Consider the following 26221-nt stretch of genomic DNA (forward strand, 5'->3'; position numbering starts at 1 on the left):
TCCCAAGACCTGTATTAACTGTAGTTCTCTTTACTTTCCTAAAAGAGTCAGGTAAGTCACACAAATTGGTTGTGGGTTGAATCGTAGTATCCTTCGTGGCCGGAGCCAGCGATGGATTGCTAACACAGCTTGACCCCCAATCGTAATTGGGGTTGGTTATCTCAGAAGCATTGGCAGTTAGGGTCGAGTTTTTAAACATTTCAAAAACATTGTCCCTTTTCTTTTTCATTACGTCAAAGAGCGCATAGTCACCCGCCGGAAATACGCTCTGTGACGCTTGATCAGATATTACCTTGGGATGGGGTTGGAGGCCGGAGTCGATCTTACCCTTCCATAGCTTTTTCCACTGGTCTTTCTAACACAAATACCACATCGGCTGCTTCTTGAATGGTGTGTTTAAACTCAGAATCCCTCAAAAATATCCCTGTTGATTTTTTTGTTTGCCTCACTTTTTTTAAACAAATTTGGCTAATTTTGTACTGTCATTTGGATGTTTTAGTTTGAAAATCGTCAGTATCCACCTGATTCAGGATTCCTTCCCCTGCACTAGACGGATTAGCTTCCTCTCCTAACACCTCCTTCGTTCCTCCTGTGTGTCCCACATTAGGAATAGCAGTCTGAAACCCCTCCCCTTCCTGTGTTTCGGGAATTGTTATTATTTCCCCATTTGCGGATGGCACAGCTCGCCCACTAGGCATCTTTGCAGTGGTCCCATCCCCCTCAAGTGAGCTTGACTGATATGTCCTTTTTAGCAGGGAATTTAAATGCTTCGCCCATTTTGCTAGCATCGCCACTTCTACAGATAAGTTTGTAATTGCAGCCGTCTGCTTTCTTAATTCTAGCAGAATCAGTCTATTGAAGATACCCAGCCTAACTGAAGTATCTGAACCTACTGTTAGTTGGTTAATGTCAGACACGGACCAGTTAGTGTTACACTCAGTGGGGTGTTCCTTTGACAAAAAAGTGCTCGGGGATTCAAAGAGATAGTCCTAGTTGGGGGTGACAGGTTTACATAGATCCTGCAATGTAGGCCTCGTGTCATATTTGTCTTTGGAGAGCTCGGTTGACTCCTCCTCCACAAACAGTGGTTGGGAAGGGTCAATCAAGTCCTCCGTAATCTTTTCAGCCAGTGAGCAATCTTGTGCACACTGCAACAGGGCATCCTCGTCTTCATTAGGCTCTGGTAAGGGTAAAGCTGCTGCTCTAGCGAGACTGGCTCGTCTCGTACTTACAGCGGCAAAAAAAGTCTGCACCAGGTTCTTTCCTGAGCGGTGGCATTTTACTCTTCCTCATGATGATTTAAGAAGTTGAAAAACAAAATGAAGAAACGGGACTGAATCACTCGTGTCACTGCTAAATCCCCTTATCTGGCACACCAAAAAACGAACAAGATAATAATAGGACACTCACTTCAACAATAAATCAACCTCCTGCCTCCGCCAGCCGAACAGCCTGACAGCCATCACTTGCAAGTCCCTCCCGGTGTGCGTGCTCGGAGTAGATATAACTTACAAGGACCAATGGCAGTGCTAGATGGGCAGGGCTTAGGCGGGTGTCACGGCGTAGGAGGAGCAGGAGGCAGTGCTCTAGTGGGGAGAAAAGAAAGTAATTACTTTCCAGGAAAGTTATAAACGTGCGTGCACCAGCCACGCCGTGAAGTGACAAAAAAGACTTACAGCAGTTCAAAGATCTCGCATATGTGTTTCGTCCCAATGTTCTGGACTCTTCCTCTTGCTGACTGTGGTCTGAGTCCTGCAACAGGGAGAGAAGCATTTCCAGCCCAACAGCCGTCACTTGCAAGTCACTTCCGGTGCTAGTTGAATACCTGTCAGTGTGAATCTCTATGTTGCAACCCTACAGCTCACATTGACCACTCTTGAGATAAGCCTGGCTGCTCAAATCACTCTACCAACTTGTGTAGTACAGGCCTATACCAAAGGTTGGGTTAACTATTGCCAAGAGAACAAGGCTGGTGTAGTCTCCCGCAGGGTTACTACATACAATCTTGCCTAACACTGCAGACTCTAGGATATGTAACTGCTGAGACTCTGCTTCTCTAGTCTATTACATAGGCCTAGCAGCCTTTCGCACCATCAAGTTGATAATACCCTTTTGCTCCATACCTTGCCCAACTACATACCTAAGATACAATCCCACCCAGGTGCTAAAACACCCCCGACCAGCCTATCCTTTAGCGTCACTGCCTCAATGGTACTATGTTGGTGCGAGATACCTCCTGTTCTATAACCAAATATCCTGCCTAGACCTACCCTGCTACCCACCATAAACCACAACAAGAGACCAGAAAATGGACTTGGTGTGACTACGTTGGTGCGAGTTAGCTCCGGCCCTATAACCATATATCCTACCCTGCAACCCACCATAAACCACAACCAGTGACCTGGAAACCGGGCCCCTGTGATGCATAGTCCTGAGCCTAAGAATAATTACCCTCTGACCGAGCAAACATATCTTACTCTGCTCCTAGCTGTGAATCTACCCGAGACTGCTGCTACCACAAAACGCGAGGATGACCAATACCAGCTCATCGAGATCCAGAATGTAATCCTGAAACAGTGGGCTCATTAGAATAAACAATCCACTCCCCTCACCTACCACTATGCTCACTCTCTACTTTACAACAAAACACAATAGAGCGCAGCTATACACCTCGATCAATTTCGGCCTAGTCCTTCACATACAAACAATACTCCATGTACATCTCAACATCCTGTTAGACGCAGCTATACCCCACGAACAATCGGCCTAGCTGCACACATAATTGTCCTACACAGGCCTAATGCTGCCAGAATGCAGTCTCGGAAACCAACCAACTGACTGCAAACATTCAACCGATTCCTCACTACCACCACACCTATTGTTAGGATGCAGCTACCATCAGGCAAATTACACTAGCTGCACACATATTGAGTGCACCCAAGCACTCTATGCTGCCCTACTCTCTCGACTGACCTGGACTACGGTCATAAAGGGCGTTCAACACACAAGCGCTTTGAGATCATACCAATGATATATAGAGCACTATATACATACCAAATAACAATATTTTAACAGCCTCTTCCTCAATTTTCCTTCATCCCCCCTTTGCCCCTTCAACTAATCCAAAATAGGACTGCAAGCCTTATTCTTGGCCTCAAGCCCAAGGACTGCATCTCTCCAGCCCTAATTTCTCTACACTGGCTCCCGGTTGCTGTTAGTATCAAATTCAAGACCCTCTGCATCATCCACAAGGCTTTCTGAGACCCCGCTACATCCAACACTCTCTCTAAATACCTCTCTACTAGAGCCCTTTTGTCTGCTAGCTCCAACTCTCTGCAAATCCATTGCTTTTCTAAGCAAAGGGTGGGTGGTAGATCTCGCTCTGCCACAGGAGCCTCCCTCTGGAATAGTCTCCCTGCCCTTCTCAGGCTTGAGAAGCCTTCCTTGTTTGTTATTACTGGTTGCCTGGTCCCCACTGACTACCACAGGGTCCCAGGCCCCCTCTGTCCAGTCCTCCCATAAACGCCCACCCGCCCCCTTCGCTGTGCTTACCTGCGTTCAACGGCATTTGCCCTTTGATCTCCCAGTTATGACTGCACTTAGCCCCTTCCCACCTTAGCACTTTGTTTTGCTCAGACCTGCACCCCGCCCCCTTCTCCTGGCACTTCCTGTTCTGCACTTGCACGATCAGAATGTCTGTCACAAGACCTAGTAGAACCGTTATTGTATCTTTCTCTCTTGTTCACCTCCCGTTTTTGTCTTGTGCTGCCTTGAAACACCACTTGTTGTATAGGCGCCTTACAAATATCCAATAAATAAAATATCAGCCCCTAGATTTGAACTCCAATCAGTCTGCTTCATCCTCCTCTCTCAGATCAAGGTCAATAGGATATCTAGGTGATGCTGGTCTACTTTGGGACTTCTGGAAGTCCATAAGGGATTGAATCAATTCTGGCTTCTTTCCTTTACAACTAAGGCCTCTTTCCTTACACTATACTTTGTCTACTTTGAGGGAGGTGAGGCTTCTACTTGTAAATATCCATACGGTAATACAATTTTCTTGCAGCCAGAACTCTTGACAAACCGGATTTAAGTGAAAAGATCTTTCCCAAAAGAAGGGATGGCGGGAGGAGCAAAGAGGTGCTCGGGGGGGTTTGGGGGGAGGGGTTAAGCCCCCTGAATTGTAAAAAAAAAATAAAATACAAAAAAAGGCGGTTCTGTGTGAAATGAGGTCTTTTCACATAGAACAGAAAAAAACACCCTTGCAGTTGGTTTTCTTGACCACTGGTGTTTCTCACTCAGTGTATCTCAAACTACACAGTATTCCACCATTGTAACACCACTTGTTAGGGAGTTTTACTAAAGTCCACCTATGGTAGAACTGGAGAAGACTTGCCCTTGGGTGTAAAGAGCTCCAATCCTTAGATTTGGCCTGATTCCCCCGAAAAGGTTTGGTAGCTATGGCCAAGCAGCCAGGCTTAGTCTAGGAGGGATAAGACCTGTAGTAGAGTACAGACAGACATTTGAGCACACTTGCAGTCAAGGAAACACTTAAACACTATAGTTATATAAACATGTGCCTTTTTATTATATATACTAGGCAATGTTAAATTCAAAATACAATTCAGTTAAGCACCGTTTCATACATGTATACACTAGGTCATTTGCAGTAACAATGCTCATGTCACAGTTGGAACTTTAGATTATAAAACAGGTAAGTATCGAGAGTAGCTTTGTGTTACCAAACCATTTATGAACCAAAATTACAAAATGCCAATACTGTCAGTTTAGATAACTTTGTGTAGGCCTACACTTTAGAAGTCCAACCCTATCTGGAAAATGAGTCTCAAAACATTGGATGGGGACACTGGGAGACCAGTGACCCTGGGTGATAGAATAAAGAAAGGCTGATGCCGTCAAAATGGTCAAAGTTCGGAAGATGCTTTTAAGTACCAGGTAGGTTACTATTTCCAATTCAAAGGGTTGTGGGTGGGGGAGGCTAGATGGGACACCTGAAGGATTTCATCCTTGGAGGCAAGTGTCTTTAGGCCCACGAGAACAAGGTTGGGTCATCCACCAAACAGCACAGAAACTGCCTAGGTAAGTACCCAGGAGTTAGACAGGACCCTCTCCAGTGAAGAAGCGCAATGTCACCAGTGGGTCCTTGGGTAAGACAACAGCTCAGGTTCGGGTATCTGGCCTTCGTGGCGGGATGAAGAACCTTTGGCGGGCGGGGGCATACCGTCAGACTCGGTCACGGGGTTGCCCAGCAGATTATCTTCGCATCACTTGGATGTGGAGGTTTGACACAAGCTTTGTAGCAGCAACGGTTGTCAACCGACAGACTTTCTGCCTTCGCTCTGCCCTGGACTCTTCTGAGGGGACTTCTGTTGTCAGGATGGAATCTCTGTAGGTCCAGACGGATGGCTACAAGTTTGCAGCTGGAACAGCGCTTGACGAGACGATGCACAGCAGCAGTGGCAGAGGTCCCAGGGGGTTTGGGTATTTGCAGGCCTGGAAGGTCGCAGCACTTCATGGGATGGCTCAAAAGGAAGCTGTTCTCGACATTGTTTAGGTCCACCTGTCCATGGTAGGAAATAGTCCGTTCTGGATCGTTCCTGTCGCACAGAAGGGCTGGAGCTGCAGTGGTCACTGTCGGCTTGGCAGTTGCTGGAGGTGGCTACAGATGTCCTTCCTTCTTCCGCTGATGTTTCTTCCAGTGGTCGACTCTGGCTTCAGCATCAAGACCCTCGCCTTCTATGCAGGAACCCAGCCAATCAGCATGCATGCAACATTCAAACTTTGGGTGGTGGCTGTTCCAAAGGGACAGCCAGGCACCCAGTTAGAACTGGATCAAAGCAGACGAAGGAATGAGCAGCACCTCCCTCACCCAGGTTAGCAGAGGAAGGCTCAAGAAAGGTCCAGCCATTGTTAGTTGGCGAAAAAAGACTGGCACCATTTTAGGTCAATGGTGACCCATGTGGCCTTTACCTCAGCTGAGACAGTGAAAATTGAGGTTTCTAGGAGTGCCCCGCTTCCACATAGCGCCATTTGGCAGTGTTTACAGCATCCTGGCACCTGCTGCACCACAAATTTGGGATCTTTTGGGACTTTCTGCCTGCAAACTGCTTGCACCATGCGCTGCTTTCAACATGGCCGCCCTGGTCTCATCTCCATCTGAGGCTGCTGTGTGTGCCTTCCTGGCTGCCTCTATGGTGCTCTGCCATTGTCTGGGGACTCTCTCTTCCTGACCAACGAGGGACTGGCAGGCTTTGGCCAGCGCCTCACGAAGGCCCATTGACTCTGTTGTTTTAATTTCTCCTCCTTGGTCCGGAGTGCAAGGTCCTGCAGCCTCTCAACATCGAAATGTTCTTTTTCCTGGTCTCCTTGTCTGCACAGGGCTGTTGCAGCCACTTGGTAGAGGTAGGTTCAATTGTCCATTGCCCTCTGTACCTCGTGAGAATTGTGGGTGCATTTTTTGGAAAAAAAGTGAACATTTTAAAAAACGAAGAAAATCGCTTTTAAATAGCAATTATTTGAAGCGCTTCCACATTGCGCCATTTGGCAGTGTTTATACAATCCTGCTGCACCACAAATTTGGGATCTTTTGGGACTTTCTGCCTGCAAACTGTGTGCACCATGCTGTACTTTGAACATGGCCGCCCTGGCCTCATCTCCATCTGAGACTGTGTGTGCCTTCCTGGCTGCCTCTATGGTGCTCTGCCATTGGCTGGGGACTCTCTCTTCATGACCAACCAGGGACCGACAGGCTTTACCCGGCCCCTACCCAAGGCCCCCTTCTAAGGCTCCTGTCAGCTTCCCTGTCTGCTTTCCGGGACGCTAATACAACAGCCTGACCCTCCCTGGGGTTGCCATCTCTTTTCTACTATCAACCTGGAATTCCACAACTGTTCCGTTTCCCCATCTATTGGTTAGTGTCCCTCTTTCTGCCTACCCTTTCTAATTTCACTTCACTCTACCTTCTTCCTGTGTTTTTTAACTGGTCGTCCCTTCATGCTCTCATCTGAGCACTCACCTATGATCCCATCTCATTTCTTTTACCAATTGGTGCCTTAGCTATTGCCTTGAATTTCAATATCTGGGTGAGTTTTTGGGAAAGTCAAACTTGGGTGTGTTTTTGGGAAAGTCCAACTTGGGTGTGTTTTTGGGAAAGTTAAACTTGGGTGTGTTTTTGTTCACCTACACTGCTACCTGCTAGGCCAGTGACCGCTCCATACCTCTGATCTTGTATATTTCTCCTACTGCCTCCTCTCTCTACCTGCCCATTGCATTATCTGTTTCTCCTATCTATTCCAACTGTTTCTCTATCAACTTTCCTCCCCTTCTCACTAAGTCTGGTAAGAAGAAAGTCAAAAAGGATATCTTGGTTTGTAACCCTGGTCTCCCCATCGCTGATACCTAGTCCAGCGCCTCTGCCAGACAAACCCTCACTGACATCCTCTTTTTCGTTCCTTCACAAGATCTCTGGACCCTTCATATGATCTCTGTGCTCTGTCCTTTCTCCTCCTCTCCCATTAATGGTGGCACCCACTGGGAAGTATGTATGGATCTCTTTGACTCTTCTAGAGCCTTTATTAACATCTATCAAAACGGTACTGTCATGTTGCAAGGCCCTCAGGCTAACCTCCTCCTCTTTGATAGGCAGTTCCCTCACCTCATCAACTTCCTCTCATCTCCAGCTGTCCCCTACTCTCTTCCTCTGGCTACCTTGCCCTCCTCCGCCTCCTCCTTTGCCCCATCTCAAACTCCTTCCACACCTCAGCAGGGCGTACCTACCATCTGTACCCCCCCCCGGAAGGTCTGTAAGTCTGGTAACCTTCTCCATCTCGCCACACTAGATTCTCGCTCGGCATTTAAACACTCGTCTAACATCTGGCACCTCCTAGAAGAACTCGACCTTGATGTCCTCGGTCTCACCGAGACATGGTTTACAGCCAGCTCTATCACAAGTTTTGACACTCTCCTCCCCAATGGCTACAAGATCCTCTCAGCTCCCAGATCCAATCGGCCTGGAGGGGGTGTAGCCCTTATCTTCCCTTAGTGGATCCCGTGTAGCCCTTATCTTCCCTGAGTGGATCCCTGCCTCTCTCATTCCCACTCAAGCTTACTCCTCGTTTGAATGCCTAGTCTGCAGGCTCTCTCTCTCTCCTAGCCTCTGTTTTACTGTTGCTACTCTCTACCGGCCCCCTGGTCAAATCACCTCTTTTCTCTCCGAGTGGGCTGACCTCTCCTCTTCCCTCTTGGCCTCCACCACTCAACTTCTCCTCCTTGGTGACCTCAACATTCATCTTGATTCTACCTGTCCCTCATCTTCACTCTTTCGCGACCTCTGCGATACTCCCCCACTCCATCCTTCCCTCCGGCCCAACTCGCTTGGCTGGCCACACACTTGATGTCTTGATCTCATCTGGCCTCCCCCTCTCGACCCCCCCTTGCCACTCCTCTCTCCTGGAGTGATGACTGCCTCCTCTCCTCTCATCTCTCCATCTCCTCCACCCAAGCCAAGCCCACTCCTAGATTGCCACCCACCTTCTCAGATATCCGGCCCGTGAAGCGTGTGTCAGTCGAGGCCTTCGCTGCAACCTTCTCCCCCCCCCCTCCACTCCAGGCTGACTCACACCCTGACACAGCCCTCTCTCTTCTCTACTCCTCTATTTCTGCTACTCTTGCCCCGTAATGAGGATCCGTTTGAAGTCCAAAGCCAAGTGCAATTCTTGGTACGACTCTGAGCTTGCTACACTTAAACGGAAGTGTAGGGTGGCCGAGAGGAAATGGAGGGCTTCTTGCTCATCCTCTGACAAACTGGCCTGCAGCCTGCTCCAAAGACAATACCGACTTGCTGTCCACACTAAGAAGAGAGTCCACATACAAGCCCGCGTCTCTGCGCCATCTAACAACTCGGCCGAACTTTTCAAAATCTGCAAAGAGCTGGCCAACCCTGCTGCAGTCTCCACCCCTCCTTGCTCCTCCCAGGATCTTTGCAATGCCCTTGTCTCTCAACTTTATCTCTAAAACCCAGGACATCCTGTCCACCCTCTCCTCCGCTCCCCCTCCTCCTCCCTCTCCTTCTCAGCCTGCTGACCCTCCTTCAGCTACCCCTCATCCCCCTTTCTCCTCCTTTCCTCTTTTCTCCCCTGATGAGATATCTAGACAAGTCCGATCTATGAAAACCTTATCAAAACAGGTCCTTCCTTGTTCCTCTAAAACCATTAAGGACCACATTGACACGCTTGCGCCAACCCCCTGCTGATTTCTGCAACCTCTCCTTTGCATCTGGCTCTTTCCCCACCCCTCTTAAACACTCCCTTGTGCATCCTCTCCTCAAGAAATCCACTGCTGATCCGTCATGTCCGGCAAGCTATTGCCCAATTTCCATTACTCCCTTTTTGGGCAAGCTCCTGGAAAAGCTGGCCATCTCTCAGCTTAATCTCCATTCTGACTCTGTTGGCTCCCTACATGACCACCAATCTGGCTTCAGAGCTGCCAGAAGTACGGAAACTGCTCTCCTGAACATCCGTGAAAACCTGCTCTCCAACCTCGATTCTAACATTCCTTCTGTCCTCATCCTACTTGACCTCTCCTCTGCGTTTGACACGGTCAACCACACCACCCTGCTCAATCGTCTTCGTGACAACCTCGGTATCACTGATCAGGCTCTCTCGACATGTGGTGTTCCCCAGGGGGTCTATCCTCTCGCCTTGGCTTTTCAACCAATATCTGGCAACTCTCGCTTACTGCATCTCAATGTTCTGCTCAACTTTCCAGTGCTATGCTGACGACACCCAACTCATTTTCAGGCTTCCCTCAGCTTCCTCCTCTCCTTCCCTCATCTCAGATTGTCTAATCGCCATTCAAAATTGGTGTGCCGCCAATGATCTATGTCTAAATGCCAACAAGACTGAGATCCTCCTTATTGGTACACCGTCTCCATCCTTTCCTCTCACTCTCTGGCCGGCCTCCCTTGGCCCTCCTCCCACCCCCACTTGCGTGGCTAAACCTTGAGGTTATCTGTGACTCTACACTTTCCTTCTCCGCACACATCGCTGATGTCTCCAAACGCTGATGTCTCCAAAAAATCTAACTTTTTACTTCACCTCCTTAGAGGTACTCTACCTTTCCTCTCCTTCCCTCAAAAGCTCACGGTCTCCCAAGCTCGTATTCTTTCCAAACTGGATTACTGTAACAGCCTCTTCCTAAATCTACCTGCCTCCACTCTCTGCCCTCTACAGCTAATCCAGAACAGGACTGCAAGACTTGTCCTTGGCCTCAAGCCCTGGGATCATATCTCTCCAGCCTTGAAATCCCTTCATTGGCTCCCAGTGGATGCAAGGATTAAATTTAAAACCCTCTGCATTGTCTACAAGGCTTTCTGGGGCCTTGGTCCAATACACCTTCAACTATCCCTCCGTAAACACCTCCCCTCTCGAGCCCTTCGCTCCTCTACGTCTAACTCCCTCAGGGTTAGTCGTTTTGCAAAAAAACGAGCTGCGGGTAGATCCCTGTCTTCGGCTGGTGCCTCCCTTTGGAACAGCCTCCCGGCCACCTTGAAACTTAAGGAAAAACATCTTCGGTTCCGGAAACTTCTCAAGACCTTCCTCTTTGCCTCTGCCTTTGCCCCCCTTCTCCCCTGTTGATCTGTTTCTTCTCATAGCATTGTGCACCTAGCCACCCTCTGTTCTTTCGGGCCCAGGTATCTGCTCACCCTGCCACCCTCCTGCACTGCCTCCAGGCCACCATCTGCACTAGTGTTCTGTATCTGTACCCATACAGTCCCCCTCCCACTTTTCATCTGCACTTATCAGATATACCTTTCTGACCAACTTTCACCTGCCACTTGCTGGCTGCACTACAATGGTTTAAAGCCCTTATTTATTATTCTATTTAATATTTATTTGTTTTTCTCTCCTCTGCTTCACACTTTTCCCCCATTTTCCTTTCCCATGCACTTGCACTTTCTTAAATGTCACTGGGCCTAGTAAGATTGCTGTTTTTTCTCTCCCTTTTTCCCCTCCCTTTTTGCCTGGTCGCGCTCTGAAACACTTGTGTACGAGCGCGATATAAATAAAATATCATTTCATTATCATTTCATTTACTGTGACCATGGTCACATGTTGTGAAGGTGGGAGAGCTGTGGCCTAAGATTACCTGAATCGTAGTTCATGATTCAAACACATTTCAAGCTCACATGTGGTTTGGAGTTCACACATTTTACTCTGTAACTAACTAATATTTTTACAAGTAAAGGCATGCACTCACTCACTGAAGGGATCTTATAGATGGATGTGGTATTCTGGCAGATAGAGCTGATACTTCTGAGATCATTTAAACCAGGTTTGACAACTGGGATTTTGTGAGATACACCAAAATAATTGTGTTCCAGTGCAGCCATGGCAAGGGTATGCTGGGGATAGTTGGCTGTAAAGCCAGCCAAGTGTGTGCCACCTTTTTAAATAACTCCACACCAGCATCTGCTCCCCATAGAAACCACACTAGATCACAATGTGCTTTTTAGTGACTAAGCCGTCATGCTTCAATGGATTTCAGTAGTGACATAACTGCCCCCACTACCTCCTGCAGCATTAAAGTCGCTGCCTGTGTGTTCTCTTTACATTCTTTATTCTCTGCAGGGTGGACGGGAAGGACATGGTCTGTGAAAATCCACTGGATTTAAAGAGCCAGCTATCAAACTACCCAAATGTGGCACAAGAGACCAAAGACCCCCCAACTTCCAGATCACAGCGAAATGGAATGGTCAGCCACCTTCAGCACTGTAAGGAAACCCCAGACCAGGTGAGAATGTGTCACAACCACTTTGTCCACCATATTTAGCCAATTAATCCAAATTGGGCAAGTCCATTCCTTCCACATACTTATTCATCAATTTGATAATATTTTCACTTTCTGCAATGTTTTTGTTTCAGTGCACATATTCATTCCAGAAAAGGGACACTGGGACTCCTTTTAATTGAGACTGCTCTTTGAATATCTTTTTACTCTTTCCACTAGATTGAAGATGGGAATATTCGAGAGGAAGTTCCTTCCGACGATAGTCTTACAGAGTCGGTCACGTCCCAGCATTTCACAGGTAAAGTGGTGTGTGAGGAACTAAGGGGGGGGTGGAATTCTCATGACATTGCCTTCTCATTGTGTCAGAGGGCTGTCGCATCGAAAAACAGAAGAGTTTGTGTGTGTATTTTGGGGGTGGGGGTTGCTGCTCATGGATGGGTGGATATAAAGAGCCACTGATGACAAGTGTGATCAAGCTCGCCTTCGGATCACGGTCTAACCCCTGAGAAAGCTGATCAATTCTAGCAAATGTGGGAGCTCAGAACCTCTGTTCCCAGCTCACGTAAATGCTTGATAAAAGCTTTACATGGTCTTTTGGGCAGAACTATGATTTTTCACATAACTTGTACACCTAGCCCCCTTACTCTATACTGATGGGCTATCCTGTAATCATTAATAAGGTAATTTGGTGCATATATTTGGTCCCATGCTCTGCCGATATCCTCACACAGTGCAGGGAAATCTATGTTCCACCGGGTAGGATCAAACTTCAAATTGGGTGCGTGTTATTCTCAAATTGTCAAATCTCCATTTGCTCTAAAATAAACATTTTAAAAAAAGGATTAACTCAAATGTTTGTTTTAAATCCAAATCGCAGACCAATAATTACATTTACAAAAGTACAACAAAATCATTAACAGATTTTTTTTTTTATAACTCTTTATTGAGTTTAAACAACACATCATCAAAACAAACATGAATCATAGGCATACATCAGACCAAGGCAGTATGGCAATATCAAAAGCAAGAGGGGCCCAGCAGGGCCAAGGGCTATAAGACATTTGTAAGACAAGACAGGCAACCAATATTAACAGCGGTACAGATCTACTTTCATTAACGAATTTCAATGAGCATCAAGCCATTTACCCCATATCTTTTCAAATTTGCGGGGGCAGCCCCGTGCGTTATAGATCCGGCGTTCCGAAGTCGCGCATCTGTCCAGCTCATTACTCCAGCGGTTCAGAGACAGTGGGTCGGCAGAGCCCCATTTAGCCGCGATTAGTCTTTTGCCTGCCCCCAGTGCTATCGCCAGAACCATTTTTTCATATTTGGAGAGGTCAACCTCACCCCCAATTCCTAAGAGTACCATTTTGGGATCCCTAGGGATTGGCGTCCCCAAGGCAGCCGAGATCATGTTAATACAGCTCTTCCAGAAGACCTGTAACACCCGGCAGTCCCATATCATATGGTAGAAGGTGGCAGGCGCCGTTTTGCATCTAATGCATGACTCGTCTTCCAATCCCCCCCATTTAGCCCTGTCAGTACGTGAATGCTATGAGCGGTTAAGGATTCTCAATTGTATTAGCCTGAGTTTAGATTCTATACCAATTTCTCTAGTGAACATGAATACATCCACCCAGTCTTCCGGCACCAGTTGACCTATATCTCTTTCCCACTTCTCCTTGAACCCATCAAGCCGAATAGCCCTGAAGGAGTTAAGGGCTTGATAGAGGGTGGAAGTGACCTTAGAGGCAATGCATTGCGGGGAGGCTATTGGTCTCGATGGGAGAACAGGGGGGTATGTTTGTCGTATCAGGGAATTGGGTGTGGATAGCGTGGGCCAGCTGCGCATGTCGGAACCGGTCCATGGGTGCGAGGTCGAATTGCCCTTGTATGGCCTCGAAGTCCAGGACGCGACCCCCTTGTATCACGTGTGCTAATGTGTGTATCCCTTTTGCGCACCAGTGCCCGAAGGAGCGCATTTTCACTATTTCCGGGAGGAGCGCGTTGTGCCATAGGGGTTGGGATAGTGTTGGCTTTCCTTTCCAGCCGATTAGTTTGTGCGCATCTCGCCAGGCCTGGCAAATGTGGTGTCATTCTGGGTAACATCGGGGGTCGATTGTGGGTGGCGTACAGGATCTGCAGTGGGGTTAACGGGGCCGTGACCTCTATTTCAATACGGATGTGGGGAAGTGTGGGGTTTGCTGACTATCCAGTCGTTTACTACCCTGATCTGTGCCGCAAGGTAATGGGTGCGTATGCAGGGTAAACTGATGCCTCCCTCCCATACTGATCGCTGGAGCGTGTCAAGGGCGATTCTAGGTTGTTTCCCGCCCCACAGCAGCGTGCAAAGGTGTCTGTCAATGAGTGCAAAGGTTTCTCGGGGGATGACAAGTGGGGCATTTTGGAGGACGTACAGCAGTCTGGGGAGGGTCATCATCTTGAATAGCGCAGCTCTGCCCAGTAGTGATAGGGGGAGTGATTGCCAGTGGGAGGTATCTCTATTGAACCGTTCGATTACTGGTTGTAGGTTAAGTTGGAGGAACCCATCAAGCGTCGGTCGAGCCATATACCCAGGTATTTAAATTCCCTAATAGCGACATGATATGGGCAGATCTCAGGGATCGCAGACTCGCCCCCCTGGATCGGGAAGTAAATGGATTTGGCTTTATTCACCTTCAGGCCCGCCAAGTTCTGATACTCCCTAAGAATGAGGGAGACAGTCGGGCATGAAGTGCTCGGGTTACTAAGGTATGTGAGGAGGTCATCCACGTAGAGCGATAGTCGGTCTGGCCGCCCCCCACCCCGGCCAGACGAATCGTGTCCTGTTGGTGTTCGCCCTAAGCTCAATTGCTAGTGGCTCGATGGCCAGGAGGAAAAGAAGTGGGAGAGCAGGCACCCCTGCCTCGTACTTCGACCCAACGGAAATGATTCAGAGGACCTGCCGTTCACCCTTACCATGGCCTCCGGGAATGCATAGAGAATTTTAACCCATGATGTAAATGTTTGACTTAGGTTCATCCAAGCCATGATTGCCCACAGAGCATCCCATCCCACAGAGTCAAATGCCTTTTCAAAGTCCACCGCCAAGAGGGCAAGTGGGGCTGGTATTTCCTTGGCTCTACACAGCGCCAGTTGAACTCTACGTAGGTTCATGCGAGTGGATTTATTGGGCATGAATCCACATTGGTCTGTTTGGATGAGGGTCTCTATCACCTGGAGTAGTCTGTTGGCGAGTGTTCTGACGAGGACCTTGGCTTCACCGTTGATCAGGGATATGGGACGATAGGAGGCACATTCCTCCGGGGGTTTCCCGGGTTTATGTATGACTATGCATGCCTTCCTGAGGTCCGGTGTGAGTGCCTAGCTCTTTGCTGCATAGGAACATACGGTGCATGTGGGTGGGTAGTGTACCACCGAGGTATTTCCATGTCTCTGTAGGGAACCCATTGGGGCCCGGGGTTTTCCCGGGTTGGAGCTGTGCAAGCGCCTCTTGCACCTCGGTTACAGTGATTTCAGCGTTCAGGAGATCTGTTTGGCGCTGTGAAAGTTTCGGGATCTCAATCCGGTCAAGGTAGCATGAGGGTACGGAAGGCAAGCTCTCGGCGGATGGGGTGTAGAGCTTCTTATAGTAGGCGGCAAATGCTTCAACAATGTCGGAGTCATCTGTGAGCAATGTTCCGTCTGGAAACTTAATGGGTCGTATGTGTCCCCTGCTTTGTTCGCGCCTCTCCAACCAGGCCAGGTTCTTATTTGCTTTGTCGCCCCGTTCATAAATTTGGCTCTGGACTAGCTGATGGGCTGTTCGTGCATTGTCCAGAGCCAGGTTGCTAAGGGCGTCTTGTGCCGTAAGCAGAGCCTCTTTTGCCTCTTGGGTGCTGTGTTCTAGGATTTGCCGTTCGCACTCCAGGACTCGTGCCTCTGCTTCTTTGATCCTTTGGACTTGTCGCTGTTGGTGGGCTGAAACTGCCAAAATAGCTTCCCCATGGAGGACGGTCTTGTACGCCTCCCAGATCGAGATCGGGAAATCCACTGAGCCCTCGTTGTTTTCAAAATATTCCATCTTCTTTTCCAGTTCCTCCGCAATTTCAGGGAGACGTAGGTGATATGTGTTCAAGCGCCAGTTACGATCCGAACATCGGCAGGAGTTCTTCATAGTCAGAAGGAGCGGAGAGTGGTCCGAAATACCCCTTTCGAGGAATTCAGCGTCTAGGAGCCTGTGATTTATGCTGCGGGGGATGAAGGCATAATCAATCCTGGAGAACAACCTATGAACGCCAGAGAAAAAGGAGAAACCAGCCTCATCCCCATGAATTGAGCGCCATGTGTCTGTCATTCCCAGAGCTTCGGCAAACATGGTGAGTGGCGTGGAGGCGGGGTGGGTTCCAGATCTCCTGTGAGATCTGTCGGCTGCAGTGTCCATCACTTCGTTAAAGTCCCCACCAATCACCCATACATCGGCCTCTTCTTCCATGAGCAGGTTTCGCAGTTCGAAGAGCAGTTCTTTCGTGTGCGTGGGGGGCATAGATTGCAGCGAGGCCCCATTTTTTGCCCCAAATGTCGGCAAGTATCAGTATGTAGCGGCCCCGGGGGTCGGTTTTGACCCTCCTAAACTGCAGGGGACTCGCTTGTGGACGAGTATCATCGTGCCCCTGGCTCCTTTCGTGAATCCGGCATGGTGTGTGAGTAGTTGGATCTTTTGAAAAAGTTGGTGCTCGTGCCTAGCAAGTGTGTTTCATTTACGAGAGCAATGTCAGGCGAGTAACGGTTAAGGTACTGGAGCACCAATCTCCGCTTTATGCTGGAGCTGTGGCCGTTAACGTTCCAGGACAGTACGGTTACCTTGTAGGAGTTCATTCGATCTGCATGCGTCTCTTATCGGGGCATTGAAGGATCAGTCGCGGTCGCGCACTTTCGGGAAGTGTGTAGTGATGTACTTTCGGGGGAGATAGCCAGGGTTCGTCTCGTAGTGGTGTACCTGCTGCCTGGATGATAATTTTGTCGACGGTCTTGCCCATAGACAGTGCTTGATTTCCTTGCTGATGTTTATCCGTGTCGTGCCTTTTCGTCTCGTGGTTCCTTACTTTCCTTAAACCCCCCCCACCCTGTACTCCCAATGTACTCCCTTCCCCCCCGTCCCCAAACCAGGAGCACCTGTCGCCCAGACATTAAACTTATAACTTGAAAACTTCTTCGGGATAACCCGGACTGATGGCGCGCGCGCTGCATTAGGGGCGGCAGCCGCTAGGTGAGCACTCAGATGCTATTGAGTTGCCGAATAGTCCCCATATTGCGTGGTCTTCATCCCTTTTCCGTAGGGGTCCCCCTCACATCGTCGTCCGCAATGGTCGGAGAACGGGTGGGCGAGGGCCGCCCAGACCAATGCTTCTGTGTGGGCGGGCCCGATGGCGTACGCCTCACTCTGGAGTCCGTGAGAACTTGGGTTTCAAGCCAGTCCCATGCTTCTTTGGGGTTGTAAAACAGATGAGTAGTGCCCTCATAATGGACTTTTAGCAATGCCGGGAAGAAGAGGGCATATTTGATAGATAGCGACTGGAGCTTCTTCTTGACGGAGTCAAATGACTGGCGGGCTTTTTGGACTTCTTTAGTATAATTGGGATAGAAACCGACCTTGTAGCCGTTGTATGTGATCGGGCCAGAGGCCCTCGCCATTTGTAGGATCGCATCCCGGTCGCGGTAATTCAATAGACGTGCAATTATTGTTCTAGGTGGGGCTCCCGGTGTAGGTTGGCAGGTGGGGACTCTGTGTGCCCTCTCCACGGAAAATAATTTGGATAGCTTTTTAGGGGCAAAGACATGGGTGAGCCAATCTTCTATGAGTTCTGTGCTAGGGCCTTCCTCTTTTTCTGGTATTCCGAGGATCCTGAGATTATTGCGCCGCGCCCTCCCCTCACTATCCTCAGCGCGGTTTTCCAGTTGGGCCACTCTTTGGGCGATCGTGGTGAGCTGCTGTTCCAGTCGGTGGACCGTGTCTTCTGTGTCAGACACTCTGTTCCGCTTCTCCCACCCTGGTCGACAGGTTGCAGAGGTCTTGACGTATGAGGGACACCTCAGAGTATAGGCCGCCCATTTTGAGTTCCAAGGATGTCCTCGAGTCCCGGATCGCTTTCATGAGGTCTGACAGAGGAATAGGGGGGTCGCTGGGCTCTTCGCAGGCACCCACCTCTTCTGGAGGGTGAGACTCGCGATGGGGAGGAGCCCCCTTGGTGTAGAGGTCCATTTTACTTTGTAGCGTTTGCCGCTTGGATTTTTCCTTTCCCATGTCGTGATCAAGTGGCCCTGTGTGGCAGGGGTCTGGGTGCTTCTCGTCGGCACACCAGGGTTGAATACGGGATCGGGAGAGGTCCAGTATAGCTCAGGCGGTCGTGTAGAGGCTGTGCAGGGTGCTCACTGCTAATCCATGCAAAGGTCGCGTCTAAAGTGGCAACGACGCAGTAGTTGCAAGTGTCAATCTCTCTTCCAGGGTCGGAGAGCCAACGTGAGGGGCGCAGCCCGTGGGGAAAAAGATCGTCTCACTGGTAGTAGTGCCTCTTGGGGGTCGTGCTGGTGTGTCTCCACCGACTGCGGTTGCCACTTAGTGGAGGTGAGAGGCGGGGGGGATCCTGGGGGTCCCACTTATTCCAGGAGTGTCTGAGTGAGTTGCAGGGAAGAGTCTTTGTCCTTAGAGTGGTATGGCACTGGCATGTGCCTATCCCCGACACCCAAAGTGGCCCCCGTGGTTCCCGTGTTCTTAGGAGAATTGTGTAGAGGCCTCATGGGGAGGACTGTGTCCTCGTTCATATGCTGATGTGGGGCAGGAGAATGTCTATCCCCGTCACATGGAGTGGTCCCCCGTGGTTTCTGTGATTCTGCAGATTGCTTGGGTTGTACAGGGGGCCCCAAGGGGGAGATAGAGCAGTCCCTCGATTCACACACACCTGTACCTTGTGTTGGGCGCGTCCGTGCCCAGTGTATCTCGTATCAGCCGGGGAGCGCAGCACATGGGTCTTCTGTCTTGCTGCAGCTCAACCCTAGGCGTTGTAGTCTCGCTGAAGGGGGGGGGAAGAGGGGGCCTTCCTCCGGGGGATGAGCTGGCAGCGTGAGCCCAAGCCACGGGTAGGTATGCTCCGGGGCCCCTCTCGTTCGTGGCTCTGTCAGGGTGAGAGGGCTGCCAGTTGTGCGTCAGCGGCTGCGTATGTCTCCCTCCGCAGGCCTCCGTGATGTGTCAGTGTGGGAGACTGCGGTCGGGTCTCCGGAGGTGTGGGCAGAGTGCCGCTGGGACTGCAGGCAGCTCAGCGGTGTGGTTCGGGACGTTTTCCCGGCCAGGATCCTCTGTCTCTGCCGCTCCTTGAAGAGGGAGGGGGTGAGCAGCAGCCGCGTCTGAGCCTTAATGGCCGCGGCCCGCCAGCCGGGAGGCACAGGCTGTCGCACACTCCCCTCGCTCCGATGCTGCTCGAGGTTGCGGCCAGTGTCTCCAAGGGGTGTCTGGCGCTTCTCATGTGCCGCTGAGTGGGATAATTCAAAGAAAAGGGGTTTAATTTTCAGGATTAATGCAGCGGCCGCCGGGAGCCGCTTTTCTTAGCTCCGCATGCCATCATTAACAGATTTAAGCTTTATTTTATACCATTCAAACAAAAATTATAGTGAGCGCATTCTAATTTAATGTTTGGATAGGTTTGGATTCTTCAACTGATCTGATATCCTAATTCACGGTTTCAACCATAGATCTCCTTCATGTCCATTAGATCTCTAGTCTTATATTCCGATAGCCACAGGGTCATAGTTGATCTCCAAACACCACCTTTTTATAATGTGCAAGTAATGTCTTGTCCCAACATGTATTTCACACAGCCATCTAGGTAGAATTACATTGATTCAATATGATCTGCACCATGCATTAGAAATATTCTATAAACTAAGAAAAAAATCATCTAATGGCATTGTACCTAAATGTATAACAATATTGATATAAAACATTTTTCATGACTCATCCTTATATTGCAGTAACATTGATCAATATGGCCCTTCAAACAATGATGCACTAAAAACAAATAAACTCAGTCACTGAAAAAATGAAGAAAAAAAGTCGAACAAGATGTATTCAAAGAACATTCTCAACCATCTGGCCAGTTAGTACTGGTGTATTAGAATTTCCTCAGCCTGCATCCTGATCAAACTTTCATAATCTGGTCCTTTCTTGTCATCAACGTTTTCACTTGATTTATATTTGTGTATGGTTGACACATGAAAATACAATGCATTAGCCTTCAGGAGCTACAGAAATGTATGTCATCAATTACAAACAGATATGTGTTTTAGTTTAAAAAAAAATGCCCCATTGTGAATGGCAATTTTCTTTTTTACTCCCTAAAAATCATTTTACTCCCAACTTAAGAGAAATAGGGGACAAAATACTGGTTTCTTGAGACTTTCACTATCTGTTAGGGAGAATTTTCATTTGTGTGCCAATTCCCTTTAACCTTGGAGACCCCCAGCTCTTTTACTGGACTCAGGGCTTTTTAATTTTAACTCCTGAGTGGGGGTTTTTTCTCACTTTCTCATGTGTGTTTTATTTACTAGGATTTTTGTGTTTCTTATTGTTGGGAGTTTGGATTTTTGCCTTGTGCACACAGCACCTTTTGTGCAGTCCCACTGAGAAGTCCCTTGTATTTCTCTTAATGTTTAACTAGATTTTCTTGGGTGAACTACTGTTCCCAAGAATAGTAAGATGAATTCTGTCTTATTACCTTTTCTTTTGTAGATAAAGCAAACATCACTCTATGTGGAGTGCTGGGGGGAGGGGTTACATCCCACTTCTCATGTAACATTCTATTACACTAACTAACTTGAATGGCTGGTGGCAGTGGTTTCTTTTTTTTAAACCTTGTGCCATGTATCTGCAGGCTGATTTCTTAGTTGCAGATAGCACCCAAAGGTGACCATTTTCCCAAAATTGCCCCTGTCTTCTTTTTTTTGCCATTTCTTGTCAGTTCGTTCCTTCTGGGCTTTTACTCTGTTGTTTGAATCTGGTTTGAGTCCTTAGTGCATTTTGCCTTTGACGTGCTTCAGCCCTGAAGCCCGCCCAGGCCCCAGTGTGTCTGGAAAGGCAGGAAGTGAGGGAAGATCCTGAAACTTCCCTGTCCTTTGTCTCGAAGTGTGCCTGATTGAAACCAATTCTGATTGTCCGGCTGGCAGTCCGGGAGAACAGCCACCCTGCTCGGCGATTGATAGCCTAGGGCTCTGAATGAATGGTAACTTGCTTAAAAGGTGAGGTTTTGGGGAATAGATGCAGAGTTGACCACTGGAGGACAACATCCGACAAAGACGTGAAGAGACACCATCAGCACCCTCCTGTACCGTGAAGTGCCCAGTGATACTGCAACTGTGCTGACCCCGTTTTTGTTTCAACTGGTAAGACATGTACGGAACAACTTCTTCCCTTGCGCTGGTGGGACCAACTAGCCTTGAGACAAGCTTCATTTTGGCGCAACCCCACCTTGCTGTGACTTTCCAAGGCTGCAGAATCCCAATGCCCGGGGATACCTGGCCATCATTGAGTGCATTGTCTTCGTAAGTGCAAATCCAGCAAAAATGTTGTGGGCATCCAGAGGACCCTACAGAAGTAGAAAATCTTCATCCAAAGTCCCCTCACCATCGTCAAGGACCGAGGGATAAAAACCAGAAAAAGGCAGCTGAATCAATGAGAATCCATTGCTGCAGAGCCCCTCTCTCGAGTGCTGCTGCAGACGCTCACCAGACGTCCTCCCTTTCGTCACCTCAACCAAACCAAGTACCAGGAACAAGGGTCTGCTACACTGCAACAGGAAGGCATCCAGCTGGAATGAATTATTCGGGTTCACAAGTACTGTGGGACTTGGGGTACAGCTACTTTTTGCCAAATGTGGTGCTTCCTAGCTTGGAGAGTAATATTTTAAACTCTTTTGAGTTGACCTCAATTCACTTGCGCTGGCCTTCCAGCTTGTGCTTCTTCAAGGTTGCTCCTGTTGATTTTCTACCGAACTACTGACTATTTTGATTTATTTTTTTCGAAGAGAGCATCAGAACCTTGAACTAGTCCATTGACTTAGGTTGTCCCGGCTCCCTAAAGGCCCCCTTCTGAACCTATTGGCTTTGTCAGTGCTTGTTCCCTTACAGTTTTAATTGTGGAACACCATTATTGCTGGGATAAAAGACTGCCTACATCCCTCAGGGAGAATCTAACTGTTTTTCCAAGTACAAGTATGTATTTCTCAGATAGATTTTGGCAGTTTTCAGCATTAAGGCGTACGTAGTTTGTGCAGTTTTGGTCAATTCTGACCAATTAGATGACTGTTAAAGGGGTGTATCAGTGTATCAGCCACTTTTACTCCCTAAAAATAGGCAAATACTCCAAGAAAATAAAATTAGGGAGTAAAAATACTCGCCCACAAAAATAGGAAACTAACACATCTGTCATCCTGCTGTCACCCATACAGCTCTATGGATATGTTTGCATCACTAGTTTATCTAATGCCACAGGAAACATGATCTGAAAAGGTAACTATGTATCTTGTTCATGAATAACTTGGTGCAAAGAAATATTTATTACAAAACATATGTTTGAGTTAAAAACTATTTTTACTCGCTTATTAATTATATTTATTGGGAAAAGGACTTATTTGTTTTACTCCCCAAAAATAATTCCCGCCCACCCCTTTAAAAATGAGTGATAAAAATACTCACGCCAATATTTTATCGGAGCACTGATATCCGCTCTAGTTCATTAAAAATCCATTATTTTGGCTTCTGTACAACCTCTTTTCTTAATCGATCCTTACTTCTGGGGTCTCTGCTGACTCCCTGAAGGGTCTTGATTCCGATTGTTCTTGTTAATACAATTTCCATTTTGGGGATTCTAGGGCCAATGTCATTTAGTTTTGGCTTCACCAAGGTTACAGGTGGTTTTACCACATTGCTTGCCAAAAGTACTTTTTTGGTAGCCGCTGGGGTGCCAATATATACTTTTTTCAGTCCTGCTCTCACCCATTTGGGTTTAGGGGATTTCTTTCTTCTGTGGAACCATGAGGTAGTCTTGAAATAGCTGTACTTCACTCGTGGGCAGCCTCCATATTGGCTTTTTTGGGGGCGTGGCCAGCGCACATGGCGCGAGGAAGCAGTCCCGCTGAGCTACTGCCTTTGATCCTGAATTAGATCCTCTTGCAACGTATTGAAACCAAATATCACATGAACAGTAGCACCTATCAGTAGCTAAACCCTTCCCCTACCACCTGCTGAGCACCCCGGCAAAAATCGGACCGAGGGAACCACAGAGCAGCCGCTTACGTGGGACGCCCCTGAGCCCTGCAAAATGGCACCAACAATCCACAATGGACTCCCGAATGGAGGGAAAGCCTCTGAAGCGGCCTAAATTTGCAGCCCACACAGCTAACACGTCAAGGGGACAAGCCTCTCCCCCTCCGATCCTGCACAACCCGACCGCCCAGGATATCGCCACACTCTCCTCACCAGGAGCCTTTCTCCTACCAAGAACAGCGAGCGAAGGGGCCACCTCTGACTCCCACAGAGACATCTCGATCTGTGCGGACGCAGAAGACCGGGATCCGACGCCGGATAAGCCGACCCATCCAAGAGACTGGCTGAGGGCTGAGGGCTGGATTGCCGCAGACTCGGCCATCAAGGACTGGAGCACCATTACAGAGGTACGGAGCGCTTCGGCCCCATTGATAACGGCGCACCGCCGTAAAACTCCCAGTCACGGTGGGCCCCCTGTTCCCGAATCCACACGTGAGCTGCATTGTTGAGGCGGCGTCCGGGCTCTGGGCGCTCCGCTACAGCGAGCACGGCCCCTCTGGGGAGAGCGGATCTCTGAGCTAAGATGCCTGACAGCAGGGGCTGGTGTTAGCCCCCCAAAGCAAGAGCTCTGAAAGATGCGGAGCAGGTCACCACGGGAGGGCCACAGCTAACAGAAAGCAGGCACAACCCAAGGAGTTAAACCCACAAACCATAGCAGGGCAGCCCAATCAGCGAGGAACGCTCCCCTGTACTTCGACTCAGCAGCAAAATCAACAAGCTCCACCAGCCTTAGGAGGAAGACACCCTGGGGGATCATCCATCAGGGACACAGCAGCCACGGGAAGGTAGTTTGGCACCAGACATTGGGAACAGCACGAAGAGCCCTGCAGTGGCACGCACAGATAGAACCCTAGAGGCAAGACACGAAAACAGCCACTGTGAAACTGCATTTACAGTCTACTTGGAGCGCCCCCGAGACTGGGCCCCTTTCAGCAGCTCGGGGTAGGATCAACCACTGTATTGGGGGCTCCACCAGAACACACACATCACCAGAACAGGACACTAAGGCCGGACAAGCAAGGCCCACTGTCACCTCCAGGTGCCACTCGCGACCCCAGAAACACTCGGGTGCAACGATTAATCAGCACATAACTTACAGGAGGGTGCCCACTGTCGGCACCTGCTCCGCTCAACCCACTGACAACGTGACTCCGCACACCCAGAGGCCACACGACTGAAGGGACTTGGCCATAAGGCCCCTACAATCCAAACACAGCTCGAGAAAGCTAGATAGGCAAAAAGCAGAAGGAACAACTAGGCTATACCCAGCAATGGCAACTCGCACTGGGTAGAGGCACAAGTCAGCCTGCCTGCACCCTGCGGTCCACCCGCCCACGAACTCTGAAAGCTTGCATCTCCTCACACTCGGAGCCACTACCTGCAGAACGATACAAGACAACCTGTCCGACCCCGAACAAGCGTAAACCCACCACACCTACCCAAGGTCTGGAACAGCACCCTGGCTGGACGTCAGTGGGTTCTGAAGTGCAATGCCATCCTCCAAAATCCAAACCATCAATAATGGATTCTTTCTCAGCAGTCAAACCAAAGACGCGCACACACAGAGAGATGTGAACCCACAAGAAGAATTGCAGCCACCTGCCGACAATAGCAAAGATACCCAGGTGCTGCAGGCCATAGCGGCACTCAGGTCATTCATAGACATTAAAATAGACTAAGTTAAATCGGACATGCAACTAATGCGGCAAGATGGCCGTAATTTAACAGAAAGAGTGTCAACAGCAGAGGTGGGGCTTCAAGAAACTACTGAAACAGCAGCTGACCTGAAAATCAGGGTGCAAGAACTGGAAATGAAGTTACTCGACTGGAGGCGAGGGCTGAAGATGCAGAAGGGCGCGCTCGGCGCAACAATATTTGCACACTGGGTATCCCGGAAGGCACGGAAGTTCTTAACCCGACAGAATTTGTGGAAACTATGCTACAGCAGGAAATCGGCGTCAACCAGTTGTCCCAGGGCTTCGCAGTGGAAAGAGCCCACAGATCTCTACAAAAGAGACCTCCACCGGGCTCACATCCCCGTCCAATGATTGTAAACATTTAGAATTTCCGCGACAGGGAAGTAATACTCAAACACTTCAGAGAAGGAAAGGAAATCGAGAGGGACAACTCTAAGATCGTCCTTTATCCAGACTACACGCCCATGGTGCAACTGGCACAGAACTCCTTTGTGCCAATAAAAGCGAGACTCCGTCAGTTGAACCTCAAATACACGTTACTATACCCATCCAGTCTCAAGGTGATTTACAAAGGGAGAGCGATATTCTTGGAAACACCTGCAGCAGCCAACATGTGGCTAGAACACAACAACCTGGCAGGAGATGAAGGACCCGTCGTGGGAAAAACGCTAACTGGGGTGGTATGGGTGAAAGAAAGTCTTGACCTGGAACTTCGCACAAGGAACTACGACAAGACGCAAGCTATGCTTCACACTAGTGCTGTTACGTTACACTGCTCACTTACTCAGGCAGAGAACCAGTCGGGACACACGGTCTACGCCCTACAACCAATCCCGAGTACAACCAGTTCAGGCTAGCAGCCAGCACATTACCCATGCCAAATGACCTGGATAGGCCCAGATGGCGAGGGGGCACCCGAGCACTGTTGGTCCAAGGCAGCAGCTGGGTGCAGTTACCTGTTTATGTTGTTTTCCTGTTTTGTTATGTTAATGTTGGTTCAGTTAAGCGAGAAGTCTCCAGGTGCACTCAGATGGCGGGATGGGGGGGTGCAAGCGGGGGAGGAGGGCGAACAAGTCAAGATACCCAAAAAGCAGGTGGCCTGAAGTGTACGGCTACTACAATAGAGCTCGAAGGTCCAGCAGAGACCGCGAGGTGGCTCACCTGCAAACACGCATGGCGGCACACATCAATGTGTTAGCGTGGAACATGAGGGGACTGGGCACATCTTTGTAGGAATCAAATCAAATCCTTCTTAAATGGAAAGAAGGTGGGGCTAGCCCTATTGCAGGAAACCCACCTGACAAAAGTTTCCATGGCCAAATTACAAGAATGCTGGGGGGGGCAGGGATTCGGTGCAGCCTACT

The 26221-nt window shown here is 49.0% G+C and overlaps 1 protein-coding gene across 5 annotated transcripts in view; it reads left to right on the forward strand.

Moving 5' to 3' along the window:
* NCKAP5L (NCK associated protein 5 like) overlaps nt 1-26221 on the forward strand; it is a 534672-nt gene that overhangs the window by 442744 nt on the left and 65707 nt on the right. For all 5 annotated transcript variants that reach the window (XM_069653864.1, XM_069653865.1, XM_069653863.1 and 2 more), the window contains 2 exons: nt 11649-11811; nt 12028-12106. In XM_069653864.1, coding sequence (XP_069509965.1) covers nt 11649-11811; nt 12028-12106 — 242 coding nt within the window. The remainder of the gene's footprint in view (nt 1-11648; nt 11812-12027; nt 12107-26221) is intronic.

Source organism: Ambystoma mexicanum, chromosome 3q, assembly GCF_040938575.1.
Source record: "Ambystoma mexicanum isolate Mex_15411 chromosome 3q, UKY_AmexF1_1, whole genome shotgun sequence".
Lineage (NCBI taxonomy): Eukaryota > Metazoa > Chordata > Amphibia > Caudata > Ambystomatidae > Ambystoma > Ambystoma mexicanum.